Source organism: Nipponia nippon, unplaced genomic scaffold (assembly GCF_047370975.1).
Source record: "Nipponia nippon isolate SJK-2023a ecotype South Korea unplaced genomic scaffold, ASM4737097v1 scaffold_3, whole genome shotgun sequence".
Lineage (NCBI taxonomy): Eukaryota > Metazoa > Chordata > Aves > Pelecaniformes > Threskiornithidae > Nipponia > Nipponia nippon.
In genome coordinates this window covers 94,266,467-94,294,156 of record NW_028262347.1, presented here as the reverse complement: position 1 = coordinate 94,294,156, position 27,690 = coordinate 94,266,467, and the positions used below count along the sequence as shown (strand labels likewise).

Below are 27,690 nucleotides of genomic sequence, written 5' to 3'. Positions count from 1 at the left end.
AATCAAGCAGCTCTCAAAGGCATACATGCTTTCCCATCCCAAAGGAAAAAAGGTAATTTGCCATAAAAGCTTGTTCACAAAATGTCATGCATCTCAAACCACCATCACAAGAGGTTTGTGCACTGTAATATAGTCATATAACCTCTTAATAATATTTGACAGCAGGGACACGTACATCACACAAGACACAGACAGAAATGCCATCTCATTAAGTAATTCAGTTTCTCACTACCTCCCGTTGCTGTAACAGTTAAACTCTGAAGTTGACGACTAGAGCTGTGGTGGGAGGGTAGATGGTGGCTATTTTCACTCTCAAGGCAGTACCTCTGAAATCAGTCTCTACTTTTATAACATTTCCTTTCTCAGCCATGAGCAGAAAACCGTCTGCCAGCAAACTCTGCTGAAAGGATGGTTGAGGAACCCTGCTAACACAACATACTTAAACAAGTTTGTACTCTTAGTTCTGTATTAGGACAAGTAATAATACAGACTGAGTTTTACATAGCAGTTGCACACAGTTTTCTATTAAAAGCTTAACTGCGGACATGTTAATCAAGGATATTCTCCCACTAATTTAATATGCCCACAAATATTATCTCTTCATAACGAAGACTAAATGCAAAAAGGTGACGCTGACTTCTGAGGTTTTGAAACCAGAAACAAGCAGTCTAATGGTTTTCCAAATATAATTTTTTAGGCATAACTCAAAGTTTTTTTCAAAACTGAGGATATAAAAAACAAATGCCAGAGGTTTCTATACTTGTAATATTGGAAAAATGAAAGCAAGTATATCGACCCAATGAAAACTATGAGGTTAGAACAGTACAATTCAAGTGAGTCAGCGTCATTTTTGTCAGATTCTGGAACACAGCATGAAGATGTCGGGACAAAAGTGTGGAACTTGGACATGAGCTTATGAGCTTAAACAGAGGTTACCAGCAACACCAGCTTCAGATAAGTGGCACACAGATGCATGCCAATGAAAAAACACCTTTCAAGGCTGACATCTATATTAGATTCCAATCCCAGAATCCCTGAATTTCTGAGCAGGGAGTTTGAACCACTTTATACATTTTAGAAAACAGAGCAAGACAAAGCTCTTCCACACAGACATCCTAAGCAGAAATGGCAGTTTAGCAAGATAATGTATTTCCAAGAAATCTTTTTATAATCGCAAGTAAAATTCAGACATGGTGCTTGGTATTTTCTAGAATGCATCAGTAACAGCTAAAGACTTCCTGGGCTACTCTGATGTCTCTTGCCAAAAAAAATATTGGCCTACAAACCCAGAAGTCAGGCTTTCAGGTAAAGGAGTGTGAAGGACCAATGAATTATTCAATCTGTCCTGCAGGACAGGATTTCTTTGGTGATGAATGCAACAAATGAAAATTCTCTGAGCAGAAGCAGAAAACAGAAATCCACACTGCCATTCCACATTAGTGATGCTATGTGCTATACAGCTCTCTTCATAAAATCAGTCTCCAGTATGCTGGGCACAGAGGGAAATGTAGAAGGAGATACAACACAAATTACAAAGTATCTGACGGCCTCTGGGTTTGCTCTTAGTCACTTCCCAGGAGATTCACAGATACTTTTTTGTTTTCTACAGTGTGTCCACACACAATTAGACAGATATGCCACTGACAATTTTAATTATTGCCCATACAGATCTACACATCTGCATCAGATGATTTCTGAAGTGCCTTTATCAGTGGTTTGTTTGAATACTTTCTAGGTAACGGGTAGATAAAATTATCTCCCCTTACACTGGTACCACATTCTCACAGTCTTATTAGTCTGACATACTAATGAATTCTAATATTGATTCACACACCTATAGGGAGAGATTACCCAGTTTCTTCCTCTGTGGTCCAGTTATGTCACAACAGTGGCCAGATAAACTTGGCAGCAGCAAGAAAGACTAAAATGTCTGGCGTCTCACAGGCTTGTTAGGCAGCATCTTCAGGTGCCAAAAAAGGACCAGCTACTTCAAAATCCAAATTACTCTAACATATATATGACAAGATCTCCCAAGACTAGAGCCATGATACATAATTAAATATTGTTATATCACAAGAATAATGTCTTCTCCTTCCTTTCAACCTGACTCCCTCACTAAAGTACTGGGCACCTAGTCATGTAATTAGTTGTCACTGTACCAAATTCTCTAGCAAAGAAACAAATTTAAAAAAAAAATCTAATCACAAACGAAATTAGAAGTATGTATTTATTAATGTCATAATGAATTCAAGTCAGAATGACGCTGACTGAGGTAAAACCATCTTTTGGTTTCAGGCACAGAAGAAATTCAGACCCTTCTTAAGCAAGTGCCCAATTGAAGTACACAAACTACTTTAAGGAAGCATCATAGAAGCACAAAATACAATTAATTCTCTGTATTAGCTTAACCTTTTGTTAGCCAAGAGACATGTATTCTAACAAAGGAGGAAATGCAATTAGTCAACACTGTTCATCTGAGTACAGACTGTCAAAAATATACAAGTGGTTTTTTTTAATGCTGTCTTCTGATCTTTATTGTTCTTTGCTGAACCAAATTTATCAATAATGTAATACATACTGATGATAACACCAAGTATTATGATTCATTTTTAATTCATCCATCATTCTAAAAATAGACAGATAAGACAGACTCCATAAGACTCAGTCAAGGTCACAAAGCGTGGCAGATCAGCATCTGAGATATCTTTACTCATAGATCATTGAACTATTTTCCATACTAACAGCAAGTACACTCAATCTACTGGTGAACAAAAATTATTTGGTTGATTCTGTCTCTTACTGGGAAAAAAAGAAGGAGCTGAATGGCGTGCAAGTCTCTCCTGACTGGAACGTCTTTGCTAATGGAAGATTTTAATATCAACTTGCAGACAGAAAAGCAAATACAAGAATGGGGAGAAAAAAGCTGTTGGAAATCTAGGAGTTTCAGTAATGGCTTATGTAAGGACACCATGAAAATCTAAATAAATTTAAGAGTCTTTGCTTCAATAATAAAATTATGTGTATATATATTATTCCGTATGAAAATGAAGGTTTTACATCAAAGCAGGTTTTTTTTTAGCTTTTCTCTTATATTTACCTTCAGCATCTTAAAATCTTAACATACTTGCAACATGAAAAGCAGAAAAAAAAAAATCAAATTTCAACTAGCTCATTAGATGGAAACTGCTTTTTACATGTGCTTCTCGTAACTAGATTGCACCTTAAGGGCTCATTCTGGCAGCCAGGAGGGCCAACCGTGTCCTGGGGTGCATCAAGCACTGTATCGCTAGCTGTTCGAGGGAGGCGATTGTCCTGCTCTAGTCCGCACTGGTGCGGCCTCATCTTGGGTACTGTGTGCAGTTTTGGGCACCACAGTATAAAAAGGATACAAAACTACTAGAGAGTGTTCAGAGGAAAGCCACGAAGATGGTGAAAGGTTTAGAGGGGAAGCCGTACGAGGAGCAGCTGAAGTCACTTGGTCTGTTCAGCCTGGAGAAGAGGAGACTGAGGGGAGACCTCATCGCAGTCTACAGCTTCCTCACAAGGGGAAAAGGAGGGGCAGGCATTGATCTCTTCTCCCTGACTACCAACGATAAGACCCGAGGGAACGGCAGGAAGATATGCCAGGGGAGGTTTAGGTTGGACGTTAGGAAAAGGTTCTTCACCCAGAGGGTGGTGGAGCACTGGAACAGGCTCCCCAGGAGGTAGTCACAGTGCCAAGCCCGACAATATTCAAGAAGCGTTTGGAGAATGCTCTTAGACATATAGTGTGAATTTTGAGATTGTCCTATGCAGGGACAGGAGTTGGACTCAATGATCCTTGTAGGTCCCTTCCAATTCAGGACATTCTATGATTCTCATTTCAATGCTGCTCTTTTTAGAAAGTTATAGCAAAAAAAGAAATGTCTGTGTTGAGAAAAGATACATACTTAGTTTCACTACACCCTGTTAAATGGATGAAAATGCAGCACAAGACCTTCTGAATACTCTGTACTGAATGCCTCAATAAATCAAACACTGCTTCTTATGAAAACCTGCACAAGAATGGAACTCATTTTCAGTATGCTGCTTAAATTGCAGTCTGTAAACTAAAAGTCTGTAACATTGCTTTTAATTCAGAAAGCTTTTGTGCTGAAAATGCTTCCAATGGCTGTTATACAGTGCTGCTAGCACAATATGGAGACTCAGTATTTACCTGTTTGGAATTAGCATTGGACTGTTTCCAAAATAATTTCAGCACTTCTATCATAGTATTACATAGTTCCATCAAAAAACCACACTGGGCAAGAGATATCATATCTCAAATGGTAACCTCTAAGGGATTCACACTTCATAAAAGTCTCCTAAATACTACTTTAAAAACAATCCTTGTATATCTGAATAGCTGTTTTATTCCATACTTTTACATTATTTTAAGCTTACTTGCACTTACAAGAACTATGGCTTTGACAGGCTTCTCCTGAAGAATGTACAACTAAAGGAAGATGGGTAGAAGACAATACCTAGAACACTTCATTCTACAGAAGTAAATGTATTAGAAATACATACATTACAAGTCTGAGTTCAGATAATAAATGACTCATTTGAGAAATCAAACTGGCAATTTAAAGTTTACTATAGAGTCATTTTGAGAAGTGAATTATTTAAAAAATTAAGGTAATTTACACTAAATTTCTCGTAAATAACTAAATTACTGTAAGAAATTAGTGATTGAACTAAACAATCCTATTTTAGCAACCTTATTTTCTAAGAAGTAGAGCATATTTCAGCATATTTCACTGTAAGTACCTGTGCCTCCCAAAAAAGAAAATATTCTGCCCAGTCTCAACAACTAATTCAGAATTGCCCTTTCCCAAGTTTCAAGCACAAAGGGAAAATTTAATATAACAAGACAAAAAAGAAATCTTACGAGATGTCAAAAATTACCTAGGAAGAAGAGAAAAATGTAACTATTTCACACTCTGGCTAAAATTCTGGCCACATGTCAATAAATAACAAAACAGATTCATTCCAATGAGAACCAGATTTCATCCCAAGAGCAATTAAATTCTCAGCAAAGCAGCTAAAACCCATCTGTCTCTTCAAGCCAGATTTCAACTATTATTCCATAATCCTGTAGCCTTATAATTACATTGATGCTCACTCTGTATATACCCAAAATACTGGCTTTATTTATTTCAGTAAAAGTTAACATAGCACAAGCATATTGTTACTAGAGCCTACAGTAAAAAGGGGTCAGAGGACTCAATCTCTTTTTTCTTTTCCTAAGATAAGTCTTGATAATACAGAGAACACTCATAGAATTTTCCTGTCTAAACCTATTTGCCCAAATGAAATTGCTTTAAAAGAAAAAAAAAACAAAAAAAAAACCAAACCACACCACAATAACTTGTTCTCTAGAGAATATTAAAGAAGCCAAAGCTAGTGGAGTATTTTCAGTTTGGAATTTTACTTCTTGCAGACTATTATGCACTAGAATATCACAGTGTCTTTAAAAAAAGCACATAACTCAGAACAATACACACAACTGTATGATCTATCCTATTCTTAATGTAAATAAGAACTTTGACTTTCCAAAAATATTCAAAGCTTCACTCTGAACAAACACATATTAAAGCCTGTGTTTCTCATGTGTCTACTTAATACAATGGACAGGAGAAAACAGAATAGCTCAAACCTTGCTACAGCAAGAGCGTGCTTCATTATGGGTTAAGCAAAGGAGCGATGAGCCTCCAGTTAAGATGCATGTTTAGGCTACATTGCTTACATGTATGTTGAACACTATCTCCAGACAAAAATTAATGAAAGCAAAAGTATAGCAAGGTTGATATGCTATAGTCCAAGTTCTCATTCCAAGAAATACGAAAAAAAAAAAATCTGTATTTCCTGCACTCTGAAGTAAAATTACTTCAGTCCTAAGCACCTATTTCAAAGATTATTGTAGAAATCAGACATTCAGTCCTTCAGATGTGTAACTACCAGACTTCTACTGAGGGAATGCTCTCTCAGCTGCTGACTGAACAGGCACAAACAAGCAAAATACTAATACAATCTCCCCCTCCAAAGAAACAGAATTCATCTATAGGAACTAAGAACTCTTAAAAATCTTGGTTTCAGCTTGGCTCTGTAAATTGGGAATTTTTTTGGTTTAATGAAGACAGTTACAATCATGAGCACAATTCAAACCTAGAGACATAGCACATGTGTAGATGCACATTAAGGTTTGTTGGGGTTTTTTTGTTTGTTTTGTTTGTTTGTTTATTTGTTTTGGGGTTGTTTTTTTTTTTCCCCTTTCTTTTTGTAATCTATTTTGTTTGCAAGGCTTTCTTGTTTTTAAATAATTGTAATCTAAGATTCATTTATAACTACTCAGTGGCAATGAAATGAAGAGACATTTTAATTATAACCCTTAACTTGGTCCCTGACCTAAAGCTAGCTAGCAACAGAATTGATGAAAGCCTGTATTTAAAAAACAAACAAACAAAAAACCCAAACAAAAAACCACAAACAAAACACAGCACAAGTTGTACCTCACATTGTTGAGCAGCTTTCTGCCATGAAACAGTAAAGCACCTAGGTGTTGAAGTAGGTAGCTGAAACACATGACATGAGCAAACAGTACAGCTGAACCTTAAATGAGAATACATATAGACAAATATTGTCCATGTTGCTAGTTTACAGAGCCATCACAACTGCTCTGCTAAGCATCAGTCTTCTCACACAGCATTGAGCAGAAATAGCATCAGTGATTTTGTGCTTAGCAGCAAAGACCAATTGTTGAAAGGAGTATAAGGAATACCAATGAAATGAATGCTTAAAAACTTGAAGGGAGTTCAATTCTTAGAATGTTAACCAATTGATTTGTTGCCTTCAAAACTGGAAATGAAACAAAAGTAGGGATAGTGATAGGATAAATTATTTTCTGTTACACATTTAGAGAATAAAAACATTTTCATCCTGACAAGGTCTCAAAAAAACACATGTCCTACTTAGCTGTAAGTCCCAATGGCATCGTCTTATGTGAGGTTATTAAGATTTGTGTAACTTTTAAACCTCCAACACTGGATTGCACATTTTCCTCCATAGCTGTTGCCTCAGTTAGCGAAGAACAGACACGCTGTCCTAAAAGAGGCCAATTTTTTTTTTTCCCCCCTATGTCCTTAAAACCAAGCTCTACTGAGACTAGCACAGATATCTGCTTTTGTTCTCCCATAATAGGAACAAGAAGATTGAGTAGCCACCAAGCTCCTTCCATTGTCTCCCTATTCTGGTTGCCATTCCAGAAGCCTAGTTAAAATCCCTTCTGCAAAAGCTGCCTTTTCAAAGATGGTCAAAACACTTCTAATCTAAGATTACCCAATAGGAGCTGCACTGCCATCTCTAGAAAAGTTTAGGAAAAGCATATCATACTTGTCAATACTAAGGATGATATGGCTTAAAACACTAACAATACAACAGCAGGATGGAAATTAAAAAAAAAAAAAAAAAGGTGAATTTTGCACTAAACACTATCAATTACTCACCATCTAATTACCTGAATTGTTATTCAGCTACATTGCTTCTACTCACCACAGCCTGATGCCATGGAAACTCCAGAACCAACTATCTGCTTTGGAGATTTCCCTGGAAATATTAATTCCAAGGGGCAGTCAGGCTGGCATCAGCTCAAGCACTCAAAATTCTTAAATATGACTCTTATAAATTGGACTTTGACACACAGATATTAACAACTTTTACCCTCACCACACTAGAGGATAGAAACAGCTTAATTTGATCATATATCTCACAGCAATCAAAACATCTGATGTGCTGACTAATCACAATAATTATTCTCAGCGTCTTCAGTTCTATTTTTTTTCTAACCTGTCTTTATACTCATTGCCTACAGAGAAAAGGGAAAACATGGAACAAAAGCTTACATTAACCTACCCAAGAAGATAATTCTTCAGAAATAATGAAAAACTGTATCAGAAATTCTTCTGTATCTTCAGATTAAAAATGATCAATGTTTAATCTTTAGGCTAAAGAAATCAAATATATCATGCTTTCTACCAAAAACAACAAGCACAGGGAGAAAAACACAAAAAAACACCACTAAAAGGCAGTTCAACAAACATTTCAGAGCTACTATTTCACCTCAAAACCCAAGCTGATTGAAAATACATTTCTGCCTTGTAAAAATAAAAGATGTATTATTGATGTTTCTCTCATTTAAGATAAAAATTCATAGTACAGTAAGCACTGTAATTCTGGAACAGCACTAACAGGATAAATATCAAAATGGTGAAAAACACAGGAGTTTTTACAGTAAGTCTTACTTACAACCTCCTCCTTTCTCCACTTCCTCAAAATCTAGTAATTTCGTTCTTCCATTAAGTCCTCTCTAAAAGCTACTTACTTTCAATAAAGGAAGAAATAAACCAAAGTAGCGAACAAAGATATCAAAAGCTTCTAATGAACCTCTGGTCCGCAGGACTTACAACCGCTTCTGTCAATCAGAACACTGATTGACTATCAATTCATACACATGCACAAATTAACGTGTAGAGGTCACATGTATAAAAAAACCTAGATACATAGTCTAAAAGCATGGGAAAGTAGTGTCTTTCATATGTTTGATAAATTACACTGTATATATCAAAAATATCTATATTTAAAATTTATGAAGGACAAAGTTCAAAAACTTCCTTTTTTCCCTGGCATGTGCATGCATGTGCCTGGGGAAAACAGTGTTTGTTTTTGCAGTGGCCTACATTAAACTTTTTTGTCCCCTATAAACATCAATAAAGCTACAAAGCTCATACCAGAAAAGTCTCAAACTGCTTTTCCAAGCTGGCCACAATTACCACGAAAAGTTAATAACCATTTCTAAACTCTTAAGCACTACATCCTAACACCATAATTTAAGACAGAAAGCAAACAATATCACAAGCAGCTGAAAACTTATCAGGAATTTGTATGTAGTTACACATAAAAATATAATTACATAGCTATGCCCAATCTTCAGGAGAAGTCTCTGCTGTTTTGCTCTTGGGCTAGAGCAGACAATCCTAATAAAATTACAAATCCAAGTCTGAGTAGGTGCCACAAACCCTGTTCAAGTCCAAAACTGGTATCTACATTACTAAATTGGTAGTGGTGACACAGTATCTAACACGCCCGAAACACATGAAGCGTGGCACACTGATTATAACAAATTTCTCTTTGTTAGAAGTTCTGATTGTTAGTATCATGTTAATAAAATCTGAGTTGCTTAATTCAAAGGACTGTTCAATAAATGAATATGAAATGAAAAGGGATGAAGGGCAGACAGACAATATTTTCCTCAAGCCCACCAAAATCCCAAGGTTGGCTCCCTGACCTCAACTGGAGGGTCCAGCACTGCACTGCAACAACTCTCCATCCATTCTTTAGACTGAATGACGTTTCTTGCAGATCAGTTTTAAGTTTAGCAATAAGAAGAAAGTTGTTATGCATCTTGTGTATCGCATTCGAGACATACAAAGAGTCCTGCTACAGTGAGCTACAGTCAGGTATCTACCTTGAAGATTCTATGCTTGAACAAACTGAGAAAGCAAAATAAACTTTGATTCAAAAGGTTCCTACACATATACAATACAGAAACAAGACAATGGAAGAAGTCAGATAGGTGATAGCTATTTTCTTGCTTTTTTACTCCTAGGTTTAGAGATTGGTAGGAGATATTTAACCTATCATTTGCAGAAATTAATTCCTTTATTCTTTGTGAGTGCTACCATGAGACTGCATAAGGACCAACCTGTTCTGTCCTGACTTGAGAATAAGGAAAAAAAGTATGGAAACAGCCTAATCAAGGTCACCTGTCCAGAAACAGGAGTTCCTAAACAAGAAGTTTCAAAAAGCTATCATGTACAGAGGAAAGAGGAAGCAATTATCAAGTAAAAAATACATTAATTCTGTTTTTAAAATAGACTTAATAAGCAATAAACTCAAAACACTATAATTATGCAAGTTATGTATATAAATACATACTATGCTGTTCATTTCTGAAGATTCATAACTTCCACATGGATGGACACTTCCAATAGGTTCCAACCCTTCTTCATCCCACATATATGTGCCATCAGAGCTGTCAGATGGAGAAAGCTCAAAAGAGGACCCAGCTCTGTAATTCATCTCTGGAGAAATCACATTCTCGCCGGTATGCTTTGTGCTTTCACTGTTGTCATCCACTGCTTAAAGAAAACAGGAATAGTCAAGATTCCAAAAACAATCCAATATGCCAGATATAAAAATTAAGATGTGTATTATTGGTGCATTAACTTTTCCGAAACTGTACTGTAACAGAAATATCTGAAAGCATTCTACAGTGTTGTTCACTCATCTTAGATGGGAAAAAAGCTCAAGCTGATTTAGCAGCTATAACTAAGTATCTTTCCAACCTGCATCTTTGCTAGCCTTTTACACTGCACTAACTCACTCATCATGAAAGCTACTTCCTAGAATTTTATATCTTTTTAACATATTAGAAGGTGGGTCCAAGATTAGATCCTTTGGATCCAATCTTTCAACTGTAACTTTTCTTAAAACAAGCATGTACTATGAGAAGCCCATCAGAGACTTGAAAACATGGCTTTTAAAAACATCTTCTGTCTCTTCCACTAATTTTTAAAGAATTAATATAGCATGTCTCTGGAAAACAAAAAAACCAGTGACATTCATATTTATAATTTAACTGATTTAATTAGGCACCCTACACTTATTCCCACCACTTAGGAGTGGTTACAGCTGTTCTTTACCTACAGAGGTGGGGTACCTACAGAGGTGGGGTGAAGGGGTGGGGGGGGGGAGGGGCTGCGGCATGCAGGGAAATAAATTTTCTTAAAAGATCACCAGTCCAGAGAAATGAATGGCAAAGCAAGGGTATGAGGAATCACACAACCCTACCACAAGCATGGTTAAAGGAGGTATCATTCATTCCTATCCCAAAGAAAAAGAGCTCTTCAAAGTCATGCCTAGGGAAGATAACTATCATGCAGAAGAAGCACTGTAAGAAAATAAATGGGCCAGCATAGAGCCAAGTTTCATTCTGAAACAATTCACAAGCAATGGGTAATTATATAAAACAACTTAATTACAGTTATTAGAATCCTGATTTAGTACCTAAAATTTCAAATAGAACATAACAAAGTATTTACCAGACACGTTTATATCAAGCCAGTCATCAGCATTACAGCAAGATCCTCCACTTCCCTTGAGAGAAGTGAATGGCTCGATGGATGTTATGCTCCCGTGTTTTAATTCTTGAAGACAGCTCTCCTTTTGCTGTATTTGTATAGTTCTGTTTGGGTCTTCTATGTCTATGAAATCATCACTGAAGTCTTCACTCAAATCATTTTTTTCAGAGGATGACAAAGAAGATATAGATATTTCATCTCCATCATCGCTCATACACATGACTTTTGATCCTTGTTTTCCCATACTTTCATGCAGGCCCTCATCAGATTCTGTTCTTTGAGCATTGCTCTCTATAATACTGTTTTTCTCAATTGCTCTATTTATATTTGTTGAAATTTCAGAGTTCTCCACGATGCATGTGTCAGGAGTTGTACCTGTGCTGCCATCCACAATATTTCCAGCAAATCGCTGCCTGGTAGGCTTCAGCAGAGAAGGCCGACTTAATCTGTATCCAAAAGAAGGTCCTGACCCAGATCCATTTGACAGTGGGGGCTTCTTTGAACAAGGAGCTGACATACCAGAGTAGGGCCTGGTAAATCCATACTTCATAGGCTCATTTCCATTCGGTACATCCAACTGATGTGCATTTCTTGACAACAAAGTCGACCTCTGAGATGTCCTGGCAGCTAGATTTTGACTATGATAAGGCCTTGTAAGATCCACAGCTTTGTTAAAGGAATGTGACCTGGTTAAAGATGCAGTGGGAAGGAAAGAATTCTGAATGGAATGTGAAAAACTTTGTGATCTTACCATTTTTTCACAGGAAAAAGCCTTGCTACTGTCTGTGGATTGTGCCAGGCTTTCTCCTGAACTTGTCCTTGTGGCACTGGAATTAGCTCTAGGTCTCTGCAAACCTCCCACCGGCCTATTTCCATAAAATCCATTTAAATGTGATTTTGGAGCACTGAGTCCAGAATAAGAGGTCCTTCCTGACAGGGTACCTTTGGCGAATTTTGCTGAACTAGAAAGTCCAGGCAAAGACTTTGGGTTTAATTCGTCAGTAGAAGATACAAACATATTGGTTTGCTTTGCTGCTTTTGATGCAACCGAAGCAGTACTGTTCAAACCCACCCTGAGCACATCATTACCCAATGCTCCTTGAGATTGAGAATACTTCTCAGAACTGATTAATTTTTCATTACAGTTATGTTTAGAGTTGGTCTCTCTCCCATTTTGATCATTAAGTTGATATTTATTTGATTTTTTCCAGTTGAAAGAAAAGGAAGACATGCGAACAGTGCCATTGTGCTTGCCAAAATTTTTGCCACCATTATTCCCTGCTAAACTAACAGCCGTCCCATTTGGCATAGGTTGCAAGACACTTCCTAAAGCTTTCGTTCCATATTTGGGTAGCCTGGAAACCAAGGATGTCCTGATTTGACTTTTTTCTTCCATGAGCTATTGGGTACATTGGTCCTTATAGGGTGCTTGAACCTAAGGAAAAGAAAGAATATATTAGATCTGAATCAACAACACATTAATCAACATAATTTTATATACATTTGTATCTATGTTTACTACATTCCTGTGCCTAATTATAATATGATGCTACAAAGTAACTCACACAAATTTTGTGAGCTCCAGAGAAATACCCATCATCAGCAGTTATTTGGCAGCAATACGTTATTCAGGTCACACCTCCATCCCTCAACTTTCATTCTCTAGATAAACTGCCTTTTTTTTTTTCCCCCTTTCTTTTGAAATCTATAAAGTAAGCTTTGAAAAGGGTTGGGCTTTTTATTTTTCCATTTACCTATTCTGAGCAGCAAACTGAATTTTTCAACTGCGTTACAATTATTAAATTACATACTTAAGACTTTACATTTAAAAAAATCCCACAAATTGAACATAGCACAAACCTGTGGTCACCAATGTAAAACTGCAAAAACTATAATGTAAAATCTGACGAAAAGCTAATTTTTTGAAATTCTTTTCAGTTTCCCCAATGTCTATGTTATGAGATACAAAATAAACACTCATCATCCACCTTCACCACAGCATTTTTTTTTCCCAGATCTTATTGATATCCCCAATTCAAGATGAAAATTCCTAGCCATTTTTTTTCCCCTCTTTGTATGGAAACTGTAGTCTATTTTGGTCATCAACTTGTTCATGTACAAGACTTAAGGTACAGGGCAACAGTTGCATAAGGTCAGTGTTAGTAAGTGAATTCAAAAGTTTTACTTCTGCGCAGTGATACATGAACATGGTAACCCTAGCTACAAAAGTATGAGATAAACAGACGTATCTTTGCCTCAAAATTTTTTGCCTTGAGAATTCCAATCTCCTTGCTTTGATACGCTGCTTTTTGTTTCTTCCACACTCATCCACATATCCATCCTACTATTTGGACAACTAATTATGACAACTAATTATGTCTGTATCACCCTTTTGCTCAGCATTTAGTCTGTTGTTTTGCCTGGCTATACAATATGGACAACTTGCCTCAATGCTATTGTTAAAGACTTGCAGTTCAGACAATAAGACCTTGAGAAGTCTCCAAGTTTCAATATTGCATCTTAAGACAAGGTTTAGTCCAGTGTTAAAATTTGGTATTTGCAAGACCAGGTTTCTGTTTTTTCAAGACAGTTGTAAAAAGATATCTTCCTTTTGCTAGCCTGGATTTTATGTTTTCATCAGTTCCCCCTGCTGGTCTTACAATGGTGTCAGGACACAGAATTTCACTTGTTTGTATGTTATTCCCTGAAACTATTATCCACGTTTCTCTTTTCACAGACCTACACCCATCGGGCAGGACTGAAAAAACCCATGAAAATTTTTAAACCATGACGATCATGATGAGAATCAACACATAGCAAGCAACGTTATACTTATTCAAGGTACAGGAAATATCTTGTGTAACCACAGCAAGCATTAGCTTAAAGGGAGTCACTCCCCAAGTTGCAAGACCTCACCAAGAAACACCGAGATAAAATCAAATTGGCATTGAATTCATGCAAACTGAAGTACCCTTAGGATTTTGTAAATGAATAGGATGCCCCAGAGCTGTACTTCTGGAAGTAGATTTACATTAAAAAGATAGAAAGAGAACCAAACTGAGACGGTGGCTTTTTAGAGGCTCCCAACCTAGTGAAAATATCAGAATGCACATCCTACAACTGGTAGAGCGCATTTCTATTTAGAAACACACAAATCCAGAGTTTTTAAATACTAAGTGAATTCTTGTGCACCAGAGACTAATCCTTACCTAGGCATACAAAGAAGCCCACAAGTATTTCTCCCTGGCAACAGCAAAACATTTAACTCCTTATGCATAACATGTGCCCATACGTGGATTTAGGTGTCTAATGTTAGACATCTCAAAAACACTGTATGACCAACATCTTCTACCAAGAAAAGCATTCACAGCATCTCATTCATGTACCTGTACCCATAAAAAAGAAACATGCCTACAGAGTACCTGTAAACCTTGCAAATGAAAAAATCATTATGCCTTAAAATCAAATGTCAACCTCAAAGATACTTAATGTCAAACATATACAGTAAAGGCAATAAAGTACACTTTTTAAAAAAAAAACTCCATGCATAAAAAATGCCCTTTAACATCATGATGCATTCATTGACAGCAAGCATCATACTGCAGACCATCAAAACATATCCTAACTCTAACAAAAAGACTCAAGTCTTGTAAAGAAATCTTCCAAATTAAAAAAGTTGAATTAGAAAGCTGCTAATTTAGCTTTCATGCTTTATGGATAATTCCCTTTTCACATCTGTCTACCATCTCTTAGGTGACTGCAAAATTTAAATGAGGCCATTTAATGAGATTACTTTAATCCTCCACCAAGTGCTGCAAATTAAACTTGAAAAGAAGACCTTTCAGTTCTCTAGGAAGGCTGTTTGCTCATTTATCCTTAATTAGGGAAAGACGAAACATTATCTTTAAGAAAACTGTACTGATTGCTTAAAACACTTCAGATAATTAAATTAAAAGACTGCCTACAAGCAATACTTGCCTGTGTTTTGTTAGCTATGTAACTGTAACTACTGTGTTACCTTTTCAATTTTCGGTTGCATTTGGTTGAAATACAAAGCTGTCAAAAAACCCCCAAACAACAGTATTATGTTTGGCAGATGTTACTTTTCCCAGAAAATGGAAAATTTTCTCATGAAGTTCTCTTAAACATCCTTAATCTTGACATATATTTACTACTAGAAATTACATTACCCTAAAAATGAAATTCCCTTTTCAAGAAGCATAGTACCTCCAAGTTATAGTATGATTTCTGCATCCCATGAAACTCGGACTCAATACAATTTAAGTCATATTCTGCTGTATTATAAAGCAATTCAAAGTATTTTTAGACTTCTTCAATCTATGGATTTTTTTAAAACAGACATTGGGGCAAACTAGCCTTATATGCTTTGCCTTGGGAAATACATTATCTAGTGCACACAAGCCTAATCGGGGATTAAACTAATTATAAAGAGCCTAGTCTTACATAATGATCCAGGGAAAAGGAATTAAAACTTACAAACCCTCTCTGAAGTATAATCTGAATTAACTGAAAAGCTGCTACATCCTTACCTTCAAGGATATTCAAGATCCTGGTGATAAGCAAAAGGATATTCATTCTCACTCTCCTTTGTGCTTTCTGTATAGGATTACTTACACCTCAACCAGATCCTCCGATGTTACTTTCAACTAGCAAACACAACATTCGCTTTTATTTCATTCACAGTCTGTTTCAGTAACACCAGGAAGACAGTTGCCTAGGTATTCGCTTCTCAGCAAAGTTTGGTTTTGCATCTGAGACTCCACCCTACATGTTGTGGAATGATTATTACAGCAGAAGACAGCTTAAGGTTCATACATTTCAATGTTTGGGCACCTTTAAAATATTGCAATCCCTACGATCTGTGCCGTCAGAGAGCTAACAGCATTTTCAAGTTCCAAACAGATTACTACGAGTGGGACCAAATTCCCCTCCTACTGTCATAGCAGTGTGGAATAAACAGCTGCCAGATGAAACATATCTGACAGACTGGTGACAGATGAGAGCAATTCTACAGAACTATTGCTATGCCAAGAGTTTCAGATGTTCCATTTTTCTCAATTTTAAGACCACCTAAATAAGAAACAGAAATATTGAGTAGCTAACTTAAGATGCTTTTCTTAGAACAATTTCCTTCCCAACATAAAGAATTTTTTTCTTGAGGCAGAGATAAACATAAGTTTGTGTAACAGGATTGTGCTGGAAAACCAAGATAGTCAACATCTCCTTGCTGCTTCTGGATAACAGAAATGGTACTTTCCTGTAGGTCTGTAAGAAGCTGGCAGCTACAGAGGTACACAAGCTTCCTCACCTACCTGGAAATATTATGTCCGTCAGTGTTCGTATATCAGCAAACACCAATTATTAATCAGTCAATTTTTTTTTGCTATTTGGCGTGGGCAGACTGACAGAACAACTGCTATGAAGCTCTGTGAATAAATGAATTATTCATATTTCAGCCATCATGTGCTGGATGTTAGTGAAGCCAATGAAGTTTAATGACCATGTTTGCCAAGCCAGACCTTATACTCCTATTATTTGCCTTCTGCAGAATTAAGATACTATCTAATTCTACTTGTTTGGCTCAGTGACAGGTGATCTGAAGCAGCAGTTCACCAATATTCATGCATATTTATCTTGCCAACTCCACGGTGCTAAAATTTCCATGGACCTTCATTCTTTCGCCTAGAAAACAAAAGCACATTTCCACTATACAAAAAGCATGGACGGGAAGGTGAGAATGTTCCTCCTATGGTAACCTAAATTATCTCCTCTAGTGAAAAGCTTACTTGGCCACAGCATTACATTAGGGCAGAGAAAAGAACTGTTAACTACTGCCCAGGCAGTGCAGAAAATGAGTGAAGCGTGCCCTTGGGAACTGAAGACCAAATGGCAGTCAATGAATGGATGGCTTGAGGCAGGCACAATCTACTACCTTAAGTAACAATTATATCCTCTTTTCTGCACCACACTTCTAACAGGAGAGCCCTGCTGAAATCTGCGACACAAGACCAGCTCTTCAAGGTGCTATGGACATGCTTCAGGATAGCGGCTCCTAACTTCCCACTGACTTTCACGATAACTAAGACGCCCTCCACACACACAAAAAAAGATACAAACTTGACAATTTGAAAAAGATTGTAGTTTACTTCTAATTATCACCTGCTGAATCTAGATATACCACATGGCCTTTGTGAATTTAAGTGCACGTGTATTCCAACTCTGTTCACTGCGCGTGGCTTATAAAAACAACCTCTGCACACCTCTGAGCTTTAACACCGGTGTAGGGAGGTACTGAAAGACATAAGAAAAAAATCAGGGAGGCCCCTGCAACAGATGCAGCAAAAGGCTTCTTTAGCAAGTACTTAGGAACAATGTGGGATGGGTAGCATGGTTCAAGTCACTTTTTAGCTTTAAGAGGACCACGGGAGCTTAACAGAATGAAAGAAACTGGCAGGAGATCTAGCTAGCAAACACCTGCTCTGAGCAGGACAAGGCCTGAGGAATTAAAGATGATGAATGCTGAAGAAATTGTGCATGTTGTATGAATCAAATTAAATCAGAATACAACTAGACATTCTGATGGCTCTGAGACTGAACTTCTCAGTGTTTACAACTGTCTTATATTCTTTTGTGTTATTTATCCTGCACAGACTGGCTCCAGCTCAATTAAAAAAGCCTTCTCTCAACTCCAAGATTCAATAAGATTTATCAGCTCAGCAGTAAAATCCTTCAAGCCTTCCTTCCTTCTCCTGTCCTCAATGTCTCCGAAACACCTCTGTTCTTGAATCAATTCCCAATGCTTCATGAAGGCATCCATGAATTTTAGTATCTCTCCCTTTACTGTGTCCAAACTGCACAGTGATTAATACTAGCATCCCTGACAGTCTACCTTTTGAAGGTACCACAGTCTTAAAGTATGGTAAGAAATTCCAAGACACTTAATGCTTATTGTTCTGCTTCTCTGAAATCATTTTATTGTTCTGTGTTGGAAGTTGTGAGACTCTGTTCCCAGATCTCAGAGAGCTTAGAGGTAAGTTCTTTTCTATTCTTCCTCCCTCACACTGAGGTATGCTGATCTATCCACTTGTGAAGTTTGAGCTATCAAACACCAAGCAAACGAGTTACCCAAGCTGCTGTTATGCTGAATTTTATTTACTGTCCATCAGAATGCACTAGGTGAAGGAATACAAGCAGAGCATGATAATGAAGAGAGAGAAAGGTAGAAGAGAACAAGAAACACATCCTGAAGAGATCAGGGCTTCTGTATTTCTAACATTGAACAGTATCTTTAGTCAATACAGCAAAAAGATATGACATTCCTTGCAGTCTTTAAAAGCTCTGAAGTTATCCATCTGAATACGGTTTCTTAATGCTTTGTAAGGCTAGAGGACACAAGCACTTAGTGGAGAAAAAGAAGTAGGGAAGTGCAGCTCTATTTTGTAGAAGAAAGCTATCAGAATACTTTTAGAACTAAAAACTCCATTCACATCCCTTAGGGCCACACTCTCAATTCACTCTGCCATTAATGCTATTTACATTGAATATCAGGCACCTCAAGGAATTAAAAAAGGACTAAGTGCTATCTGCCCAGAAATGGATGCTTTGTAATAGGTTGCCCGCTTGTACTTTGAATATTAGTAAAATAGAGACTATGCATTTTAAACTCCAAATTTTTACATCAAACCTTACCAAAAGGTTGAAACAAAACAGTATTTGAGTTATCACAAAACCCTTAAGATTTGATTGAAAAAAAAGTCATGCAAATTTTAACTAAAAGAAAGACCTTTGCTAAGGTTTCTCAAATAGGTAAATTTGCCCTGATTTTTGGCATTCTTACAACATAGCTAATAAGGCAGAGGGCAGCCAAAGTCCAGGTGCTTAGCCAGCTGCAGCAAGAGAGCAGCTTCAGGACAAAGAAAAGAAGATGGAAGGAGATACTTGAGAGTAGGGATATATTACTCCCAATAAAGAGAATATCAGAGCCTGAAAAAAGGAAGAAACAGACTTGAAATAGTGCACTTTCACATTGCTCTTAAATGTTAATACGGGTTATCATAGTTCTTTCATAAATGAGACGTAAAATGCAGTGACACTTCTCTTTTCTGCATTAGTGCTGATAGCCTAACTGTTCTCAGGGACAGCAGTCAGCTAGCAAGTGGAATAAAGCATTGCAGAGGCACAACTCCTCTCTGAAGCTGCCAATCATCTCATGCATCCTCTTAGAGGAAGTCATCAATTCCGTTCTTCAAAAGATCCACTCTTCTTGCCACAGCAGAGATAAAACATAGGTCTATTCTGACCTTGTCAAAATTCTGGAAAATGCCTTTATTAAGAACTAAAGGTGGTTCAGACACTGACAGACATTGGGTTTTTCCTTAAGTTTGCTTCTGTGCACTCTTCCAATCACTCATCCAAATGCAGCAGTCGTACCTTGTTAAATCTGAAGTAGCGGTCAACTCTGTACCTGAAGATATAAACACCATGCACTTCCTGCATAACCAACTCTTCAAAACACAAGATCCAGAACATCGTAAGGCTTTCACTGGAAATCCAGACAACACAAGGGGCAGCTGATAAAAACACTACATTAAGCGTGCTGACCCCAAGAACAGCTGTGAAAGCATTGTAAGAGGCGGATGGGATACACTGTAATAAATCAGATGCAGAAACAATTGACATAATCATGACTGATACACCTAGCTCCAATGCAGAAACACTCCTGCTGGAAGGAATTAAATTATGTGGATTACTTCATTTGTTATGTTACATGAGAAACAGCCTTCTGTGAACAGAACAAATTCAATAGATTCAACCTTACTGAGCAAGTCAGGTAGACCAAGCTTCTACATCAGGGTAGCTTAACAGCTCTTAAACTGCAAAAGATGTATTGTTCTCAGAATTTTTGGTGGTGAAGAGATACAAAGAGTCTTCATTTGCTTCAATTCTTTGATGACATTATTCAGTTTAAATTGTTATGAAATTTGCAAAGATAATAAACAGAAAGGGGAAAACCACATGAGGAAGAGACATACAGTATCTGTTTGCCTTACAGATCTAATACTCTGCAACATAAAGACAAAGTCGTACAGCTACAGAGAAGAAAAGAACTAAACTATCATATTACTCAAGCATTATTTCACACACACACGAAAGTACCGCAACTATACAGCACATCTATATCTAGGTTACTCTCTTGTGCTGTCTTAACACTTGCTTGCATTTGGCAAGATTTCTACCCTGGAAGATAATCCATAATTGTGTACAGGTATATGTGCATGTACATACATATTCGAAAAACTCTGATCTTTCCCATTTGATACAAATAGCTGTCTTTCAGAAAAGTTTTAAAGCTGACATCACTGTTTATATCATAAAGGCAAATTAAATTTTATGCTGTAGTTAAGATTGACTGAATAATCCCAAACATCAATCGCAGTCTAGAATCCAAGCTTTCTAGAAGTGAAATGGCGGATCGCAATCTCTCCTTTCAAAAATTTTGTGATTATGTCAGCATCAAAGCAACTGACAGCAGAAACAGGGCGCTGCTTTTGCTGATGGTATTATTCCTTCAGCAACTGCATTTCATGTTGATAATTTCAATTTTTCTGAATTTATTCTTACAAAACAGATGAATCTGTCTCCAAGTTCAGACATAAAAGCAATTTCATTCTGCAAACAAGTAGCAATTACCTGCTATTGTCCAGCAAATACTTCACCTAAAAACAGAGGTGCCTCCCTTTTTCCTCAGAACTATCCACTGTCAGCAAATGATTCAAAAACGCCACTCCTGTCTCTAACTCCAGTAGGAGAGACTTACTTCACCATTGCTTTAGTAACAAATTAAAGAGTCAGCTTCCAGTTACTGTTTTCTGCTACTTTAGTAATGCATGCTACCTGGGAGCAGGATTTTCTTGCTGATGAGAACAGGCAGGCTAGAAGCCAAGGGAAACTTTGAATACAACTGATCATAAATGGAAATATCCCTTTTTAGACTACTACCTTGTCCATCCTAGCCCTCTAGTTTGTTTATTCATCTGATGCATCTTCTCCATATAAGAATAGTGAGTTGTCTGGAGCTAAAACCCCCTTATGGTGGTACAAACAGGTATCGTTCAATATATCTTAAGATTAATCTTAAGAACTCCCATTAGTTTAAATCTGCAACAAGGCTGGGCTTGCCACCAATACACAAGATACCCCCCGCCGCCAGTCATCCTCATTCTTTCTACTGCTGCCTGAATAAGAATACTAGTTATAGGTTAAGCTGAATGACAAGCAGAGATAATTGAAGGAGACTGCATGTAATTCATAGACTCACCAGTACCGAGATATCCTCAGTAAGCCTGAAGAGGTTCACAGGTGATAACTGAGCAAGACTAGACAAGATGAAGCAGTAGGAAGACAAAAGAAAATAGTTTTGGGAACTTCTTTTCTACATATTGTCAATGCTATTTTAACGCAGTTTAGTTTTTGTCAGAAGATCATGACCTTCAGACAAGAACATGTCAAACCATCGCTATTGATTTTTTAAAAAAATCATATTGTTAAGTCAGCCACTGCTGGACTTAAAAAAAGAAAAAAGATTAGAAAAAGGACTGACAAAGAAAATCTTTAAAACTTTTCTCATGAAAGAGAGCAAGTGAACCCTAGATAAATTTGAAATATTATATAAATCGTAATATTCCCCTGGGTTTGGATCATGGCAATTCAGCTGTCCAGATTCAATTCTCCAGCTCAGCCATACAGTTCCAGCAGTCAATCTTATTTTAAAGGCAATGAATGAAGAGTCACATTGTCTCCTGTGGCAGCCTTAAAAATCACACTGGGAAGAGGATGAACAGGGCAAGCACAGAATGTGACTTTTTCAACCTTCAGCTACTTTTAATTCATAGGATTTCATGAATTCGATGTAGTTTGTTTAGGAACCCTTCACAGATCTCTCCTCCACTATCCTGTCCAACCTGTCCTTGAGCCCCCAAAACTTCTTCCATCCACGACTGCCTTAAGCAAGGAGTTCCAGAGCCCTCCTAATAATTCTTTTAAAGATTATTTCATTGCCTTGCACAGATTCCTGAGGAAAACTACTTGTAAACTCCCTACATTGGGAGTACTGGCCACTGATTTCTGCTCTCCTTGCTATCAAACATACCAGTTAGATATGAAAAAAACTGATCAATATATGTGCTTTCAAGAAGATGCTGGATTACTTGTATTCTTTGAAGCTTGACTTCTCTTCAACATCCACCCTTAACCAAAAATACTGCAGCCATATATTGGCTTACTATAGCTTTCAGTTGAAACTTGCTTATTTTTGAACTACGTCTTCAAAGCGCCACTTTTCTTGCTATTGAATTTCATTTCACTAGTGCTGAACACTTACAGCTTCTGTCTGTCTATGATTTGATGGCTATAAATCAGTTTCCAATCTCAAAACCAAACTCTCTAAAAATATTCCAGTACCAAACAACTTTGCAAGTTTGCCACAGCATAACAAGTATCAACATGTTTTTAACCACAGACTGGCAGCCTTCTCTAAGTATTTTAAAGTGTGTTCTCTATTTTCTTACTGATTTTCTGATACATGAACATAAACAGTTATATCTGAACGAACCTATCAAGATCAGTTTTCTACAATGTAGAGGACAGACAGTTGTTACATCTTCATGCATTTGCAATGAAAAAAAGAAATATTCTCAAAGAAACTGACGTGTAGCTTCAGTTACGAGTGACAGTTTGTCCACAGGATCAGTTTCTCCCACATTAGCTTACAGAATTACACAGAGACAGTCATCTATGCTCACATTTTACTTGAATTTAAAGGAAGCTGATACTTCTAATTTGGGTTTTTTTTGGTTTTTGTTTTTTAATCAAGATCTCCAATTTAGTCATGGTAAAGTGTTATTTTTATAAACTACCATTTCAGAGAGCTTTCATAACTGAATGATTTACAGAGAGGGATTAGGATGTTTTTTGGTTTGAACTCTGTTTACTGATGGACAAGGCTATGCAGGATGAAAGATTCTGCTCCTTTCAAGTCTCCTGCTACTAACAGCAGTAGCTTTGGCCTTGCCAAGTTTCCACCTATGCAAGTTTGCCTTACTGCAATGAAGGTCAGTTAAAAGCCGTAGCTTCCCCCAAATTATCAAAAATACTGATCAACAAGTCTATGTAATACTTTCATCGTATAAGACCAGAAAAAAATGCATTTAAGTAAAACCTATCTTTAATATGATTCACAAAAAGAACAGGAGTTGAAGTATCATACAAATTCACACCGTAGTGAGAATCTCTGTATCTATCTAGAATAGATGAATCTCATCTCAAAGTATACAATATTATTGAGTCAACAGAACCCAGGATATTCAGTTCTCCCATGATGTGCCGCTTAACTTGTGCTGCGTGTGTCACAAGCCATCTGGGCTAATTAGGCTAAAAGCATAGGAGTTCTTTTGCTTCAGGGAACAAATTCAGAAATTGTTTGCAATTTAAGGGTTATTCCAGATCTATAACTTGTTCAACCACCACATAAAAGTAAAACCTTATCAGCTATTTTCCTCTGGCTGAGAAGCCAAGACTCCTTGCAGTGAGAACCTTGCCAACATTAACCATCCTTCTGCTTCAATCAAAGCCATTAAAATGCACTCTGCAGAAGACTACCTCAACTCATCACGGACTAAGTGCTCATGACAATCCCAACAATCTGTAGTGAAAAAGGCATTTTACTGAGAACTTGTGACACCAGTTCCCCATGTGACCAGGGATAAGCATCCCCCACCCTGAGAAGACTTTCTTGCTTTACTTACTGTAGGATATTATCAGCAGAACTGCTCCAGCTGAATCCTCCCTTTAGAATAGATAGAGAACAGCTAGCGAGCAAAGTCCAGATCTCTGCAAATCAAGCTACCTTTGATCAAGGAGGACACAACATTCTCATAATGTCTTCCAAAATGCACCTATTCGATAGAAGTTTAAGGGTGACCTGGAGTATGTGTCCCAGAGGTACAAAGGAATGCAAAGACCTACACTGACTAGCTAAACTTCATCTTCAGAATAATTATTTTAATGCTGTTGGGATTTTATTGTAACATACATGTGTTCACGTATCCAGAGATTTACATAAGCTTTTTTTATTGCTCCAATTGAAACACAATACAGGATTTTAAACCTAATTATTGAAAGCACCATTAGTATTTTGATCTTCTTAGTATCCCTGTTGGCAAGGAATTTAACCCTGCTTGAAAGCTTCTAATTAAGATGATGGTGCTGCTGTTTACACTTCCAAATAGTGGCTAAAAGAGAACATCACAACCATTGCTGCAACTGGCTACCTTTTACTCCTTCATCTCTCTTCCATTTTCAGAGATATGCACTTTCTAACAACTTCAGGCAAGCAAGGTTCATCTGAAGACTGATAGCATGATGGCTTTCTATCTAGAGCCAGTGCCAACATGCCTTTGTAACTGGTTTATTCCAAATAACCAATCCCTCTTAAAGGATGATCAGGTCCAAAAGTAATAGGTTTTACTCCAGTGAGCTTTTACATGAACAGTTCCATTAAACAGGATTACTCATTAGTATAACAATACATTAAATGAGATCATTTGTTAATTGAAATCATTACTATTCATTTTTTTTTTTCCATATTCATATATATTACTACTTCAGTTCAAAAACACAAGGTGTTATAGCGGTCAAAAATATCAAATACAGAAATCTTCTAAGCCTGAAACACTTCTACTGCTTAAATAGCTTTACAATTAGAAGACAATACTCAGCAGTTTTTAGAGGCCAAACATTGAGATATCTATAATGAAAAGTACTAACTGTGAGCAAAGATTAAACTATGACTTTAAAAACAATTTTTCTACTGCAAGTCGTATATTCAGGTAGATTCTTGGTTAACGTTTAGGCAGCTGGTTATTACTAATGTTCCATTTGTTAGGCATTCACCTCTTCAGACTGGAGGCATTAAATTCAAAATGGGCCCACAGAATTTAGACTTATGTGATCATTATATATGTGGAAAAAATATCCACCAAATTGCATTCAGTATCACCAAAAAACATAAACATTTACTGTCTCATACTACTATGATGAAGAGTTTTGTATTTTCAACTACTCCAGAAGAGATATTTTTGAAGTTTCAGAGAACACTTAAAGTGGTTCTCAGTTACAAGACTATAACAAAATGAGACCTTAGATCCAATTTCATTTAGTTTTTAGTACCTTCATAACAAAAAAATTCTATTCTGCATCAAATCGAGGCTCAAAGCCCACAAACACCAGAAACAAACCTGCTATGAATATGAAGCACCAATCGTACAAGTTGAACCAATTCCCCTGAAAAATGGTAAACATCTTTATATGACGTACCAGATGGAGTACCAGATCTACAGTCATTACCTTAATTTGTTGTCTGGCCTGGACACTAATGCTCTGCTACCGCATAAAGTTCCCATTCACTTTTGCTTTCTTTAACTGAAGATAAACAGCTCGACTTCCTCCAACTCCAAGTTAAAGGCTGAAGTTGCCTACGTTTCATTGTGTATCAAAGTACATTTGACAGAACACGATGTTACAGCGGGCTCTGGATGATGAAAGCAAAATCTTAGTGTCATTAAAGCAAAATCATCGTAACGTACCTAACATTCCCTTTTTGTTATAAGCAAAATCTGAACAGATTATAGCTAGAGTAGATATTCCACTTTTTTTTTTTTTTTAAACTGTTGTCTTTGAACAACGACATACTGGATGCTTTTCCTTCTTCCCCTTTTTGGAGCTACAAAGCCCTTTGCGACCAGGGCCTTCAGCAGCTGTTTCCTAATGTACCTGCAGGTACGTCTCAACAAACAGAGAGTTAAAAGACGCATAAACCACTGCAAAGCAGGAACCGAGGGAGGGACACAGCGACAGGCCTGCCACGCCAGATTGCCTTTCACCCCCCGGAGCAGCGCAGCTGACTCAGGCGAGGCAAGCCCCGGACACCGCCAGCCAAGCTGGCACCGCTGCAAGCGCCCTGCCAGCCGGGGAAGGCCACACCTGTGGCACGGCTCGCAGCCAGCGGCGCTGCGGGAGCCCCGGCTGACATTCAGGCCGCCCCAAAGGTGAAGGCTGCACCCGGCAGGGACGCGCAGGAGGCTGCTGCTGCTGCCCCACCCGCCCGGCCCGGCCCGCCCCTCCGCCGCCCTTCCCCAGCCTCCCGCGGCCTGCCTGGCCGCTGATGCCCAGCATCCCCCGCCCGAGGCGGCGACCCCAGCCCCGGCGGGAGGGCGGCGCGGCGTAGGGAAGGGGCAACGGCCGCTCCCCCCTCGCCGCCAGCAAGGAGACCCCCAGGAGCGCGGCCCACGGCGAGGGGAAGGGGGAGAGCGAGGGGCTGGCGGCACCGCCCCCCCGCCGCCGCCGCACTCACCGCCGGGCCGGGCGCAGGCCGGCGCTGTCCCCTCCTCGGGCAGGGCCGCGCCGCTCTGCGCCCTCAGGTGCCGGCCGCCAGCCGCCCCGCCCGGCCCGGCCCGCGGTGGGAGGGCCGGCGCGCGCAGCCCCGCCGCGCATGCCCCGGGCACGGCGCCGGCCGCCTCCCCACGCCCCTCCGCGCCCCTCGGCTCACCCTGACGTCAGCGCGACCGCCGCGCGCCTGAGCTGTGGGCCCCGCCCCGCCTGCCGCCCGTTAGGCGCCGTGCGCGCGCGTTCTCCTGCCAACGGCTCCTCTCGGGCGGCGGCGGGCTGGGAGGGGGCGGGCGGGAGCGCGCACGGCGGCGGCCCGGCCGATTTCTCCCGCCGCCCGTTCTCCCGCTGCTCGTTCGTGGCGCGGCACAGGCCGGCGCCGTGCTCCGCTAACGACATGGCGTCCCAGCCGCGCCCGTCGGCCTGGCTGGCTGCAGGGCTGCCTTGGCACCGTGTCATGCCAGGCTCTCAAGGCCGTGAGGCCTGCAGGCCCACTGGCCAGATCTTCCAGTCTGCCCTAACGATTAGTGAGCCCGATGACCGATGCAAATAGCAATTTAGTTGTTAAAAGCGTGACGGAAATAGGCCTGCGAGTGTCATGGCTCAGGGACATAGTTGTCACAGGGGAAAGAGGCCTGACAAATGTCCCAGCTGCATGAAAGGCCTGGAAGGGCTCTTGCAGTCAACAGTGAGATGCGAATCTGCAGGAGACCAGGCTTTCTCCATGCTGGTGCTCACAGAAGGACTTGCAAGTTCCCTCAGATTTTCTGCCTGTGCCAGGAATCTGAAGGCACTGACAGAATACCAAAAACCTCTGCAGGGTGCAGGAAGTTACTGCTGTGGTTACGTGAGATGGTGCAGGGTCATTTCACAGACTCAGTATTTGTACCCCGATGCTCTTCCTAGCTGCCTGTGCACTTGTTTGGGGCCTGTGTTTCTGCATCTCCTGTGCTTTGGGATCTTCATGCGTGTGTTGTCATCTCAGCACCTGTATTGCTGTGCTTCAACTTCA

General features: G+C 38.9%; 1 protein-coding gene across 8 annotated transcripts in view; it reads right to left on the bottom strand.

The window, feature by feature from the left end:
- CCSER2 (coiled-coil serine rich protein 2) overlaps positions 1-26,903 on the bottom strand; it is a 76,352-nt gene extending 49,449 nt beyond the window's left edge. For 3 of the 8 annotated variants that reach the window (XM_087766264.1, XM_087766271.1, XM_087766269.1), the window contains exons 1-4: positions 26,647-26,758; positions 25,641-25,824; positions 11,178-12,651; positions 10,012-10,214 (exon numbers count right to left, since the gene is read on the bottom strand). In XM_087766264.1, coding sequence (XP_087622390.1) covers positions 10,012-10,214; positions 11,178-12,612 — 1,638 coding nt within the window. In that variant the 5' untranslated portion in view covers positions 12,613-12,651; positions 25,641-25,824; positions 26,647-26,758. Of the gene's footprint in view, positions 1-10,011; positions 10,215-11,177; positions 12,652-25,640; positions 25,825-26,646; positions 26,767-26,841 lie in introns of those variants that run through there. The other 5 variants (XM_087766268.1, XM_087766272.1, XM_087766270.1 and 2 more) reach the window with 3 other exon arrangements.
- Between the last annotated feature and the right edge of the window lie 787 nt (positions 26,904-27,690).